The following is a 14,748-nucleotide window of genomic DNA, read 5'->3' as shown; positions in this document are numbered from 1 at the left end:
AAGCCACCTGTGTTTGAGGGGTCTTTGGATCCTATTGCTGCTGCTAGATGGCTGGAGTCGCTGGACAAGATATTTTGGGTCATACAGTGTACAGATCCGCAGAAGCTGATGTTCTCAACTTACATGCTGGAGGGAGATGCCCATGAGTGGTGGACGAACACCTCTCGTGCTTATGAGATGCAGGGTCGTGTTTTGACATGGCCATTCTTCGAGGAGTGTTTCTTGGGCAGATACTTTCCCTATGATGCGCAGGAGAGGAAGCAGGGGGAGTTTTACTAGGCCTCCTTCCACTCCGAGATGTGCGGGGTGCGGAAAGGAGCATGAGGGACGTTGTGCTTCGGGGTAGTTGGTTTGTTTCCAGTGTGGCAAGGAGGGCCACTTCTCTAGAGACTGTCCGTCGTCGACGGCGAGAGCTGCAGCTGTTCAGGCAGTTCCTTTGCAGATGGTTCTGATGGCTTCTACTTCGACATCTGCTGTGCCACCTTCTGTTGGGCGTGTGTACACCTTGGATAGGCAGCAGTCGGACCACGCTCCGAACCTTGTTAGAGGTACTGTGTCTATTGGTGGTATTGTTGTTGATGCATTGTTTGACTCCGGGGCTACGCATTCGTTTGTTGCTACCCCGATTGCTTTGGGGCTTGAGTTGCCCATGTCTGTGCTTTCTCCACCGTTGCGGGTGACTACCGCCACCGGAGAGATATGTGTTTCTACCACTGTTCATCGCGATGTAGCGTTTCAGTGGGATGGTTGTGAGTTCTCGGTGGATCTGATAGGATTGCCGATGGCCAACCTCAAGATTATTCTGGGCATGGATTGGTTGTCTAGAAACTGTGCACTGATTGATTGCTGTGCAAAGCGCGTGGTGATGTTTCCGTGTGATTCCACAGCTAGTTCCTCGCCATAAATTTCATTGCTGCAGGCTAGGAAGGCCTTGAGAGCAGGGGCATTTAGTTATGTCATGTTGGAAGATTTGGTGAGTGGGACACAGGAGGATATCACTGGCATTCCTGTGGTGGGGGAGTTCCTTGAGGTGTTTCCTGAGGAGATTCCTGAGTTTCTACCACAGCGGGAGATAGAGTTCTCCATTGACTTGTTGCCTGGTGTGGGGCCGATTTCTTTAGCTCCATATCGGATGTCGCCACCGGAGTTGGCTGAGCTTGAGAAGCATATTGAGGATCTTTCGGCGAAAGATTTCATTAGACCGAGTGTGTCTCCTTGGGGAGCACCGGTTATCTTTGTGAAGAAGAAGGACATGATAATGCGATTGTGCACCGACTACAGGAAGTTGAACAAGGTGACAATTAAGAACAAGTATCCTCTTCCTCGGATTGATGATCTGTTCGACCAGCTCAGGGGTGCTTGTGTGTATTCCAAGATTGATCTCCGGTCCGGATACCATGAGATTAGGGTGAAGCCGGAGGATTTCCCTAAAACCGCGTTTCGTTCGAGATACGGTCACTTTGAGTATTTGGTGATCCCGTTCGGACTCACCAATGCGCCGGCAGTGTTCATGGATTACATGAACAAGATTTTCCAGCCGTATCTGGATCATTTTGTGATTGTCTTCATTGATGATATTCTGATCTACTCCAAGACTGAGGAGGAGCATGCGGAGCATCTGAGGATAGTTCTGCAAGTGCTGAAGGAGAAAAAGCTTTATGCTAAGCCTTCTAAGTGTGAGTTTTGGCTCAAATCAGTCAAGTTTCTGGGGCATGTGATTTCAGCAGTTGTAGTTGCAGTGGATCTCAACAAGATTTAGGCCGTACTGGATTGGGAGAGGCCCAAGACAGTCACGGAGGTGAGGAGCTTCTTAGGTTTGGCAGGTTACTATCGGAGGTTCATCAAGGGTTTGTCCACGATGGTTCTCCCTTTGACTCGCCTTACCCGAAAGGAGACTCCATTTGTATGGACTCACGAGTGTGAGGCGTGCTTTCAGGAGTTGAATGAGAGATTGACTTCTTCACCTGTGTTGATCCTTCCTGATCCTGAGGAGCAGTTTGAGCTTTACTGTGATGCTTCTGGAAGGGGGCTGGGCTGTGTGTTGATGCAGTCTGGTAGAGTTGTTGCTTTTGCTTCGAGGCAGTTGAAGCCTCATGAGGAGAACTACCCGACTCATGATTTGGAGTTGGCTGCGATTGTGTTTGCTTTCAAGATTTGGAGGCATTATCTTTTTGGTTTGAGGTTTGTGGTGTTCAGTGACCACAAGAGTTTGAAGTACCTGTTCGACCAGAAGGAGTTGAACATGAGGCGGAGGAGATGGATGGAGTTCATCAAGGACTACGACTTCGAGCTAAGGTATCATCCTGGCAAGGCCAATGTTGTAGTTGATGCTTTGAGTCAGAAATCCAGTAGTTCATCCAGTTTGTTACTTGGTAACTTTGATGTGGTTGAAAAGTTCTGAAACTTGGCAGTGACCACTCCGTGTGAGAGTGTACTTCTCGAGTTGGAAGCAACAGATGTTGTGAACGAGCTGCTAGAAAAGATCAAAGAGGCACAAGTTCAGAGAGAGTGTCTGGATTATGTGAAGAACCAAGACGGTGTGTCTTGGAATGACGATGGATTGCTTTTGTTTCAGCAGAGGATTGTAGTTCCTCGAGGCCCGTTGACATAAGAGGTTATGGCAGAAGGCCATAAGGGTCAGTTTTCTGTTCATCTTGGTGCTACGAAGATGTACCAAGACTTGAAGAGAAATTTCTGGTGGCCAGGAATGAAGAAGGACATAGCTGTGTATGTGTCCAAGTGTTTGATCTGCCAGAAGGTGAAGATTGTGCATCAGAAGCCGTCTGGTAAACTTCAACCTCTTGAGATTCCAGAGTGGAAATGGGAGAGCATTTCCATGGACTTCGTTGTGGGTTTGCCGAAGACTCAGGTCGGTTGTGACTCAATATGGGTCATTGTGGACAGATTGACAAAGTCTGCCCATTTTCTTCCAGTGAAGGTGAGCTTCACTACAGAGCAGTTGGCCAAGCTTTATGTTCGCGAGATAGTGAGGCTTCACGGGGTGCCCGAGAGTATCATTAGTGATAGGGACCCGAAGTTCACATCTCGGTTCTGGGAGGCGCTGCAGGGAGCTTTTGGTACGCAGTTGAGACTGAGTACAACCTATCACCCTCAGACTGATGGACAAACTGTGCGGACTATCCAGACCTTGGAGGACATGTTGCGGGCTTGCACGTTGGAGCAGAGCTCGGCATGGGATATGTACCTTCCATTGGTGGAGTTTTCGTATAACAACAGTTTCCATGCTAGCCTGGGCATGGCACCCTACGAGGCGCTCTACGATAGGAGGTGTCGTACACCTACCTGCTAGTCGGAGGTTGGGGATCGTGAGTTGTTTGGCTTGGACTTCGTCCAAGATACCACCCTGCAGATCCAGATGATCAGGGACAAGCTGAAACAGTCGCAGAATCGTCAGAAGAGCTACTACGATATCAAGCATCGACCACTGGAGTTCAGTGAGGGTGAGCACGTGTTTGTGAGACTTTCACCTGATACCGGTGTTGGACGGGCACTAGGATTGAGGAAGCTGAGCCTGCTGTTTATTGGGCCATACCAGATTCTTGGTAGAGTAGGACCTGTTGCCTACCGGCTTGCCTTGCCTCCGAACCTGGCTAACATCCACGACGTGTTTCACGTGTCTCAGCTTCGGAGGTACATAGCAGATCCGTCGCATGTGGTGCAACCGGATGATGTGGAGGTTCGGGAGAACCTAAAGACTCCTGTCGGACCACTAAAGATTCTCGATCGTGGCGAGAAACAATTGAGGAGCAAGATCATTCCGATGGTCAAAGTGCAGTGGACCGGAAGGACTCCTGAGGAGTGTACTTGGGAGCGTGAGGACGAGCTTCTCCGGCAGTACCCCGAGTTTCGACCAGGTATGTTTCTGATTTTAAGGACAAAATCCTAAAAAGGTGGGGTGAATGTAAGAACCCGCACCGTTAATTAAGGAATTTAATTAATAAATTATGAGAAAATAGGAAATGATTCCATAATTGACCCTAATAATTATTATGAGGCTTTAATAATTATTGTAAGTGAGTAATAATGCTGAAAGTCGCTTTTCGGAAGAAAAGTGCAGATACCGGTTCTGCTAGTCGGTATAAATGCGTACCGAAAAAGTATCCCGGAAAATTAATGTAAGTGCATGATAATTACTAGAATGATATGTAGGACTTGTAAAACGAGTTTCAAGTCCAAATAATGAGAACTGGTGCTAGAAACCGGTATTGGCTCTGAAAAGCGCGTACCGGAAAAGTGCTCAGAAAATTATAAGAAAAATATGATAATTCTTGAAAAAAATGTGTAGTTTCAGATTCCAAAGTTTGGGGTCTTTGGATCCTATTGCTGCTGCTAGATGGCTGGAGTCGCTGGACATGATATTTCGGGTCAAACAGTGTACAGATCCGCAGAAGCTGATGTTCTCGACTTACATGCTGGAGGGAGATGCCCATGAGTGGTGGACGAACACCTCTCGTGCTTATGAGATGCAGGGTCGTGATTTGACATGGTCATTCTTCGAGGAGTGTTTCTTGGGCAGATACTTTCCCTATGATGCGCAGGAGAGGAAGCATGGGGAGTTTTACTAGGCCTCCTTCCACTCCGAGATGTGCGGAGTGCGAAAAGGAGCATGTGGGACGTTGTGCTTCGCGGCAGTTGGTTTGTTTCCAGTGTGGCAAGGAGGGCCACTTCTCTAGAGACTGTCCGTCGTCGACGGCGAGAGCTGCAGCTGTTCAAGCAGTTCCTTTGCAGATGGTTCTGATGGCTTCTACTTCGGCATCTGCTATGCCACCTTCTGTTGGGCGTGTGTACACCTTGGATAGGCAGCAGTCGGACCAGCTCCGAACCTTGTTAGAGGTACTGTGTCTATTGGTGGTATTGCTGTTGATGCATTGTTTGACTCCGGGGCTACGCATTCGTTTGTTGCTACCCTGATTGCTTTGGGGCTTGAGTTGCCCATGTCTGTGCTTTCTCCACCGTTGCGGGTGACTACCGCCACCGTAGAGATATGTGTTTCTACCACTGTTCATCGCGATGTAGCGTTTCAGTGGGATGGCTGTGAGTTCTCGGTGGATCTGATAGGATTGCCGATGGCCAACCTCGAGATTATTCTGGGCATGGATTGGTTGTCTAGAAACTGTGCACTGATTGATTGCTATGCATAGCGCGTGGTGATGTCTCCGTGTAGTTCCACATCTAGTTCCGCATTTTTAATTAAGCGCTGCTTAATACGATAGTATGATAACATTACCGGATATATACAGGGTGTTACAGGAAGCACTCAGCATCGCTTTTGTCCTTGGATGCACTCTTACCCTTCTTTTTGCCTTTCTTCTTCTTGGGTTTTCCTTTGGGTTTAAGGGAGTCTCTTTTCGCAGGCTCCTTGCCCTTACCCTTTGCCTTGCTAGGCCCACCAATCAGAAGAGCATGTGTCTTATCCTTCTTGATAGACACTTCAGCAGTTGTTAACATGCTTAACAATTCAGGCAAGCTCACAAGCATCACATGCATGTTGTAATTCATAATGAATTGACTGAAGGAAGGTGGAAGCGAGGTCAAGACTAAGTCATTACTTAGCTCGGCATTCATGACGAACCCTAGAATTCCTAGCTTCTCAATGAGCCCGATCATCTTAAGAACATGACTGCTCACAGACATGTTCTCAGACATCCTGCATGAGAACAATTCTCTAGAGGCCTCATACCTCTCATGCCTGCCTTTAATGTCATACAACTCCTTGAGATGTAAGGCAATAGAGGGAGCATCCATATGCTCATGCTGCTTTTGCAGTTCAAGCGACATGGATGCCAACATAATGCAGACAGTCAACACATTGTCATCCATGTGCTGTTTGTGGGCCTCGAAATCAAATTCTGCGAACCCATCTTCCTCTTCCCTAGGAGCTACAGGTAATGCAGCATCCAGGACATAAGCTATTTTTTCGGCCCTAAGAACAATTCTTAAGTTCCGATACCAGTCCATAAAGTTTGAACCGGTCAGTTTGTACGTATCGAGTATTGAGCGTAGTGACAGTGGATTAGTCATACTAAAAACTGAAAAAGATGTAAAGATGATTTAATTAATATATTTAGACATGTTGTATAAACAAATTATTAAAGACTTTAAATAATTTTTCCCTCCCACTATTTTTTCTAAGTCAATGACCCTTCCCATTTGACTTAGGGTTAATCTACTTTTAGATTTTACCTTAGTGAGATTAAGAATGAGATTATCTATTTTATCCCCCGTCTGTGACCGCAAGATTAATTTAAATAATGGGTTGATCCTCATCAACAGTATCTCATACCCTCTCTTAACATTAGGTTGACAACTCCTTGTCACTTAGTGGTGCATCTCATGCAACCAACCTAGCATTATTACCCTAAGCACATAAGAAAGCCCGGCTGAGCCTGCAACTTATGTCTCAGTTAAGTATTAACCAGCACCCTAAGTGTCTAACACTTCTAATACTACTCTTACTCAATGAAACAGTGGGTCCCAACTGAGTTGTTGAGCACCACTATGTAGAGGAGGTTTGAGTAATATTGATGGTGGGAGGTAATCATATGCTTAATAATTTATTCCTTTAAGGGTTCCTTTTATTTGGGGTTTATTAGGTCTCATCAAACGCATTTATATTATTATCATGCTAGATGTTATCCTATGTCAAACATCTATCGGATTACACTAGTCGTAATTGGACATGCATAATAATACATACAAACGCGATTTGTCCAATTCATGCATACTAGTCGTTCAAAACATAAAAGCATACATGCATATAAAACAGTTTTATTTGAGATGGTCATGGTGCTCGCGCATTTGTCCATCTTGCTTCTCAAGCATCGGCTCCTCCTCGTCTATACGCCACTAGCCTAATTCTCTAATTGCATATAATTAAAGAAACTCCAAAACATCTTTGGAGGGACAAATAATAAAAATACAAAATACAAAATTCAAAATTCAAAATTCAAATTACAACTCTAATTAAAATAGGGCAAAATTACACATTAATTTAAAATTTGAAATTCGAATTTCGGGCACCATGACCATCCCCTTCCAAATTGCACCTGAAAATTTAAACAGCTTGCAAGCACATAATATCAAATATTATATAAATATTTCCTCACATATATTTTGATAATTTAACAATTAAAATATCAAAACAAGAATCAAAATTCAAAAAATTTCCAATTTTCTCCCAATTATCGAATTTTGCATCTTTATGCATAATTCAAATCTTTGTCAAATCTTTCTCAAAGATCACAAAAATTAAACCATTTATTCAACCATAACTCATATGGTCGAACCATACATCATCATATACAAAAATTTTATTAAATAAAATCATGGAGAAAATAATGCATTTGAATATTCACATCATGGCAGAATCATATTCCCTTTTCAAAACAATGTTTCTTTTGAAAACTTTCACAAAGAATCAAAACAAACAAAACCATGAGGTTACGTAGATATATGAACACCATAATCATATTAAACATGTTCATAAAAAAATTCCACATGCAAAGAATTAATCTTTAACTAAAAGACCTTTTGACCGTGAGAAAATTAATTTCACAAACAAAGTACCATCACCCGCCGATGGTAAAGCGACCGGGCTCTGATACCACTTGAAAGTAAAATGGCCTTGAAGGCCGTAGCATGTGAGAGGGAAAAACAAAATTTTTCATATGCGGAATTACACATGCAATCAAGAATCATGCTTTATGGCATGTGATGTTACCTTTGTTTGTGAGTTCAAAACTCCAAGATGATCAGTGTTAGGTTTGAAGGGTTCAAACCCTCTAACGTTGATCCACACCACCCACGTCAAGATGCAAGAATGCTTTCTTGAAAGCCACCAATTGACCACAACAGAGAGGCTTGCTATGCGCTCAATAATAGGTGAAGAAGGAGGCTAGGTATATGTGTTTAGAAGAGTGAAGTCTCTAGCATGAAAACTTCACAAGAGTGGGAATGGTATATAGAAGAATTGGCTAGGTTCTTTTGAAAAACCTTAAGGAGGAACTCACCAACTAGGCGCACAATAGAGGGAGAGAATTAGTGTATCAAATCAGAATTTTTACTTTACTTATAATGGAAAGTGGCGCACAAGTGAGTGAGACAAAGGTGGAGTTGTTGCAATTCAAAAATCCCAACAACCTCTCCTTTGAATCCTCGTAAGACTAGGTCTTTATCTAGTCAAAATTCTGAACCAATGGTCATCATATGACCACCAATTCATGCGCCCCTATTCAGCCCAAAAAGGGTCCAGATACATTTGAGTTGTTGCATTCAAGTTTGAACCAACTAGCTCACTGATTCTCTCAACAACCAAATCTGATTGGAGCTTGTTGGTTTGACAAGATGACAATCATCTCCCACCAAAATGGCGCCCCAAATCAGCCCTTGGAGATCTCCATAGATCTTCTCTTGATACAAGGGATTTGTTCCAACAAGATCTCATCTTATCCTTTTGTTATGAAACAACTTTTCATAGCCAATTCAAATTTGAATTCAAACATTTAAATTCAAACGTTCAAACATTTAAATTCTAAATTCAAATTTCAAATTCAAATTCAAATCTCAAATTCAAAATTCGAATTTCAAAATTCAAATTCAAAATTCAAATTCAAATTTCAAATTTCAAATTCAAAATTCAAAATTTAAATATTTGATAATTAATTTAACTAATTAAATTAATTAGTAATGTCTTGGACTATCCAAGCTCATTAACAATACCATGCGCCCTCTCCCTCTTAGGTGGGCTTCCAAACTTCATCTTGGGCTAACAACCATTATTAGGCCCAATACCTTTAATGCTATATCATCATGACATTAAGGTGTTAGTGTGTGACCCAATAGGTCCAACATAACCACTGACATAAATGGGCTCGGGCCCAACAAGCCCACAACTCATTTAATGACAACACAGAGCACTAGCAATGCTTTGTTTCCCCAGAGCTAGTTAGATTAATGACTTGATCGTCCTATTACACATATTTGGTTGCCGTATGTATTTCTTTTCTTCTCGGTTACCTTCCCATAAAATCTAGGGTAAGGAAGCGTATCAACCCTTGCGGTTTAGGGTAAGCTTTATTCGAAATAAGGAATCTTCAATTTACTGACTCTAAAGGCAGATCATCTCATGCTCTCTTTTACTATGCATAGATTCCCGAGTCCTTGTAAATGTCATCCCGATTTTTCCAGTTTACAGATAACCTAATCTCTCACAGAGATTTGACGAATTCCTTCAGCTTATCACCCTAGCCCTGTGCTCTTTCAGGACAAGCCCAACAGTATACCTATGAGTCTCCATGTTTCAGGAAGACGAGGTATACAGTCAAAGCATGCCTTCTAGAACACAGTCTAGGTAATAACTTCTGGTCTAAGGAAAGGCATACCCAAATATAAAGAGACTACTCTAATGATACTCTCTGTGAGATTTCCTCATAGTGTCTCTTTTGTGGGTCTCTTCAGTGCGAGCTATACCCTTATAGATCCACCCACGACTTTAGCTAAGACATCTCCGTATCTGTAGCTCATGAGGTCTTTACCTTGCATCCGAATACAAGTAGATAAGTCGTGCTAGTCTTACCCGAGATCACTGATCCCCATTCTCAGTGTCCCTAGACTAGGAACATAAAATTAGGAATAAATATCCAGTATCCTTGAATCCTCATGATCGTGATCTCATCACAGATACTCAAGAGATACCTATTTTATTCCAAGGGGTTTATCCAGTTACTCATATAAAATATTAACAGTAATATTGAAACAAAATATGAAACAGGATAAATAGTGCTTTTATTTATTTGCGACAATACAAAGGTCCACATATGTCCTAATCTAATTAAAAGATTGTCTCTAGGACATCCATATACTAACATCAACTGCATGATAATTCCAATATCTTGAGTCGCCATTTTTTACGAAATATTCGAGCATATAACATGATATTTTCCTTCACCTCATTTGGAGGAAAAGTGGATAGATCAGTCAATCAAGGGTCTGGGCCTTACTATTTTAGAGTAGGTGGGCAGGTTTATCATCTAATGGGTAGTCTTCTGCCAGCTGACTGTCAGACTCCAAAATTTGCTCAACTTTATATATACGATACTGAGAATGAAGTTGATCATAGACTGGGCTCTATAAGGCATAATGCATTTAGTTTTTTTCTTTGTTCCTTTATGTATTATATTTGTATTGATTTTATATAATTTCACACTCAATTTTTTATCATTATGTTTGCAGTTCCACCAACATAGAAGATATGCTCGATCCCAATATAATTCAATCCTTGAAGGATATGTTAGAAGAACACAACAGTATTGCTCAATCTTTCCGGTATGCTATAGACCGATATACTGAAGATAGCTTGAATGGTGTGAAGTTGAGGCTTATTCGAAGGCGTAGTAGTGATGGAAGAGTTTATAATCTTCCATCCGCATATGAAGTTGCTGCTTTGATTGTTGGAGATATAGACGGCTCAATGGGTGATAGGGACATCATTGTTGAAACCCGAAATAGAGTTTTGCAGCGCTTAGATGTGCAACATCCGTTATACCTTGGTATACAATATCCTTTGTTATTTCCTTACGATGAAGATGGCTACCGTGATGATGTCCAGCGCAATATTGTTTCCAGTGGAAGAACAAAACCTAGAGCCACTATCAGCATGAGAGAATTCTTTTCATTTAGACTTCAAACAAGATCGGGAGACTCTCAAATTGTCCACCACTCAAGAAGACTTTTTCAACAATTCTTGGTAGATGCTTACACTATGATTGAGCATGAACGACTAAGCTTCATTCGACATAACCAAGATCATCTCAGAGCTGAGTTGTACCAAAATGTTATTCATGCATTTAATAGAGGTGAAGAAGCCGCAGCCAAAACTGGAAAGTGTATCATAATACCTTCTTCTTTCACAGGCGGACCTAGATATATGGCTGAAAATTATAAATATGCTTTTGCAATTTTCTGCTGGCTGGCTATCCTCATCTTTTTATTAAAATTACATGCAATCCTAAGTGGCCGGAAATTTCGCAGTTCCTAAATGCTAGAAAACTAAAACCTGAAGATCGTCCAGATATACTTTGCAGAGTGTTCAAATTCAAATTGGATCAATTGCTTAATGATTTAAGAAAGGAACATTTTCTTGTAAGAGTTAATACATGTATGTATGATGTATTCTACCATTTTTTTTTCTTTTAATTATATTTTTTTCACTAATTATACATGTTTGTGTGTTTAAATGTTACAGATGTTTATACCATCGAGTTTCAAAAGCGTGATCCTACTGTTCTTGCACCCTTCTGACAAGCCAAATAGTGGAATTGATATTGATAGATTGATTTCAGCAGAGATTCCTAATAAAGATACCCATTCATCCCTGTTTTCGGCTGTCAACACTTACATGATGCTTGGTCCCTGTGGTCCCGACAATTACAATTCTCCTTGCATGAAAGATGGAAATTGTTCAAAGAAATTTTCCAAGAACTTCTGCTCCCGTACTTTTATTGCCGTACTTTTATTGATGATGACAGATTCCCTCATTACAAGAGAAACAATGATGGTACAGTTGTCAACAAAAATGGCGTTGAACTTGATAATCGTTATGTTGTGTCGTATAATGCAAAGCTTCTTCTAAAGTATCAAGCTCATATTAATGTTGACTATACCTGTCAAAGCAAGGCCATTAAATATCTTTTTAAATATATTCATAAAGGAAATGATCGAGTGACAGCTGCGATCCATCATTCAAATTCATTTAGCGAGAGCACTTGCAGGAATAATGAGATTAAAATGTTTTACGATTGCAGGTACTTCAATTCATATTAAATTGTTTTATGTAATATTTATGCATCATTATTTTTTGACCTATTTTAAGATTCAATGCTTATTTCTTACAGGTATGTCTCTGCATGTGAAGCAGCTTGGAGAATTTTTGGATTTGATGTTCATTGTAGATACTCCCTGTTCATAGATTGCCATTTCACCTACCCAATCAAAAGAGCATTGTTTTTAGTGACAGTGCTTCAATATATGATGTAAAGACACGGGCTGAATCTAAAAGATCAATGTTCGAGTCTTGGACGGAAGCAAACAAAAAATTTCCGGAGGGGAGGGATCTTACTTATGCTGAGTATCCCACTTATTTTGTTTACAAAGAAGATACACAGGAATGGCATCCAAGAAAAAAAGGATTTTCAATTGGAAGAATAAATCAATTTTCTGCTAATAATGGAGAAGATTCCTATATACGGCTCCTGCTTACTTTTCAAAAGGGTTGTATGAGTTATAACGATTTGCGAACAATAAATGGAGTGTTTTTCCCTTCATTTAAGGATGCATGCTATTCTTTAGGACTTTTGGACGACGACAATGAGTACATTGATGCAATTACAGAGGCAAGTACATGGGGGTCAGCTGCCTATCTTCGATATCTGTTTGCTCTATTGTTATTTACCAACTCCATGACCAAACCCGAAAACGTTTGGGAAAAGTGTTGGAAATTTCTATCTGACGATGTCCGTTATATGCATAGGAAAAGCATCGGACGTCAAGGTACATGTTATCTGTATGTTCCATCCATTCATTAGTATACATTCTTTCGTCCAAATGAAAAAAAAAAGATAGTATTTACATTCCAGATAATATTTTACTGTTGTATTTTATTTTTCTTTTGTATTTTTTCTTTTTCTTTGTTTATTTCTTATGCTTTTTGTTTGATGTGGATTCAGATGCGGTTCTTACGGAAGAGTCTATAAAAAATACAACACTTGCTGAAATTGATAAGGTACTGCAAAGTAATGGGAGATGACTTTCTGATTACCCATCGATGCCTCGCATCAGCGGTGAATCTCTACTTCATGTGCAAAATAGATTGGTGCTTGATGTGTTACTTTATGACAGATTGTCCATGATGGAAGAGCATAAAAGACTAAAGAATTCCTTGACTTATGAGCAGAGAAATGCTTACGAAAACATCGTTTCAGCAGTTTCGGCCGATGCAGGGGGTTTGTTTTTTCTTTACGGTTTTGGTGGAACGGGAAAAACATTTATCTGGAATACCCTGTCCACTTTTTTTAGATCAAATGGTGAAATTATACTTAATGTTGCTTCTAGCGGAATTGCTTCTCTTTTGCTTCCTAGAGGACGAACTGGACATTCTAGATTTCGTATTCCCATTCAAATCACTGAAGATTCAACCTGTAATATCACTCAAAATTCTCCTATTGCCGAGTTGCTGGCAAAAACAAAGTTAATTATTTGGGACGAAGCCCCAATGGTACACCGATTATGTTTTGAGGCCCTGGACAAAACACTGAGAGATATTCTTAGATTTTCTGATAGTAGATGTGTTGATAAGCCATTTGGTGGAAAAGTCATTGTTCTGGGAGGTGACTTTCGGCAAATATTACCCGTAATTCCTCGTGGCAGCAGACAACAAATAGTCAATGCAACAATTAATTATTCTCATCTTTGGTCCCATTGTCATTTGTTGACTTTGACTAAGAACATGCAACTTACTACTGGAAATGGGATTAAAAATTATGCGGAAATAAAGGATTTTTCCAACTGGCTCCTAAATATAGGAGATGGTGATCTTGGAGATAATATTGATGGAGAATCTATGATAACAATTCCAGGTGGATTATTAATTGAGGAATGAGAACATCCACTGTCAGATTTGGTTGATTTTGTGTACCCGAATCTCTTGGATCATATTAAGGATCCTACATTCTTCAGAGAATGTGCAATTTTAACTCCTAAATTGACAGATGTTGCTATGATAAACGAGCTTTTAATGTCTTTGATTCCTGGTGAAGAAAAGACATATTTCAGTTTAGATAATGTCTTGAAACAAGATAATAATTCTCAAATTGAAGATGACGAGTTCTCACCTGAAATTTTAAATACCTTCTCCTGTTCCGGAATTCCTGATCATAAATTAATTTTGAAGGTTAATGTGCTGGTTATGCTATTGAGAAATATTGATCAGTCAAGAGGTTTATGCAACGGCACAAGATTGCTTATTTCAAGATTAGGCAACCGTGTTGTTGAAGGAACTGTTCTTACCGAAAGCAATATCGGGGAAACTGTGTTAATCCCTAGAATGACGATGAGCCCTTCAAGTCATTCATTTCCAGTACATTTCCAAAGAAGACAATTCCCACTGGTTGTTTCATTTGCCATGAGTATCGACAAGAGCCAAGGACAATCTCTTTCGCATGTGGGCATTTATCTCTTTAGGCCCGTCTTTACTCATGGGCAATTATATGTGGCACATTCACGAGTAAAGAGCAAACAAGGATTGAAGATATTGATACTTGATGATAATGGTTGTGTTACAAATCGTACCTTTAACATCGTCTACAAGGAAGTATTTCAAAGATTAATGTAGTTGATTTGATTCTGTTTAGACGCATTTCTTGCAATGTAAGTAAAAAATATGACTCATACATGCTTATTTGCTTAAGGTGCCCTTAAATCCCATTTACACAACATTTTTTTTGTCCCAAATAAAAATTAATCCTCATCTTTTTTTTTCCTGATAGTATTACTTTTGTCTGTTAACGTATTAGTGTAATTTATTTAATGAGTTTTTGCCTTCTATATCGCAGGCACAAGGAACGAAAATCATATAGCAAATGACATATTTGGTAAGTGTTGATTTTTAACTCCATATTTGCTTGGTGTTATTATACTATGAGTGGTATGCATATTTATTTTTATATCCCTTCC

At 40.5% G+C, this 14,748-nt stretch overlaps 2 protein-coding genes across 2 annotated transcripts; both read left to right on the top strand.

Annotated features, from left to right (window-relative positions):
* Positions 1-9,950: 9,950 nt before the first annotated feature.
* LOC133307435 (uncharacterized) lies at positions 9,951-12,823 on the top strand. The gene is made up of 8 exons (XM_061507947.1): positions 9,951-10,153; positions 10,252-10,948; positions 11,032-11,160; positions 11,264-11,394; positions 11,547-11,822; positions 11,913-12,033; positions 12,348-12,414; positions 12,744-12,823. The coding sequence occupies exons 1-8, from the start codon at positions 9,951-9,953 to the stop codon at positions 12,821-12,823; spliced, it is 1,704 nt and encodes a 567-aa protein (XP_061363931.1).
* An 18-nt stretch (positions 12,824-12,841) lies between these two features.
* Positions 12,842-14,407, top strand: LOC133307434 (uncharacterized). Its single transcript, XM_061507946.1, has 2 exons — positions 12,842-13,652; positions 13,785-14,407. The coding sequence occupies exons 1-2, from the start codon at positions 12,842-12,844 to the stop codon at positions 14,405-14,407; spliced, it is 1,434 nt and encodes a 477-aa protein (XP_061363930.1).
* Positions 14,408-14,748: the final 341 nt, after the last annotated feature.

This window comes from Gastrolobium bilobum, unplaced genomic scaffold (genome assembly GCF_033153095.1).
Source record: "Gastrolobium bilobum isolate Gb01-03AN ecotype WA unplaced genomic scaffold, APGP_CSIRO_Gbil_v1 utg14295, whole genome shotgun sequence".
Lineage (NCBI taxonomy): Eukaryota > Viridiplantae > Streptophyta > Magnoliopsida > Fabales > Fabaceae > Gastrolobium > Gastrolobium bilobum.
The sequence above is the reverse complement of the archived record's forward strand: the minus strand, read 5'-3'. Positions and strand labels throughout refer to the sequence as shown.

What these genes read in the sequence shown, in the direction of transcription:
- LOC133307435 (XM_061507947.1), top strand. Translation starts at nt 9,951, where the DNA reads ATGATATTTTCCTTCACCTCATTTGGAGGAAAAGTGGATAGATCAGTC. An exon ending in AAAATGTTTTACGATTGCAG is followed by an intron (nt 11,823 to 11,912) that starts GTACTTCAATTC and finishes TATTTCTTACAG; the next exon opens with GTATGTCTCTGCATGTGAAG. An exon ending in GAGCATTGTTTTTAGTGACA is followed by an intron (nt 12,034 to 12,347) that starts GTGCTTCAATAT and finishes CCTTCATTTAAG; the next exon opens with GATGCATGCTATTCTTTAGG.
- LOC133307434 (XM_061507946.1), top strand. Translation starts at nt 12,842, where the DNA reads ATGCCTCGCATCAGCGGTGAATCTCTACTTCATGTGCAAAATAGATTG. An exon ending in ATCTATGATAACAATTCCAG is followed by an intron (nt 13,653 to 13,784) that starts GTGGATTATTAA and finishes CTAAATTGACAG; the next exon opens with ATGTTGCTATGATAAACGAG.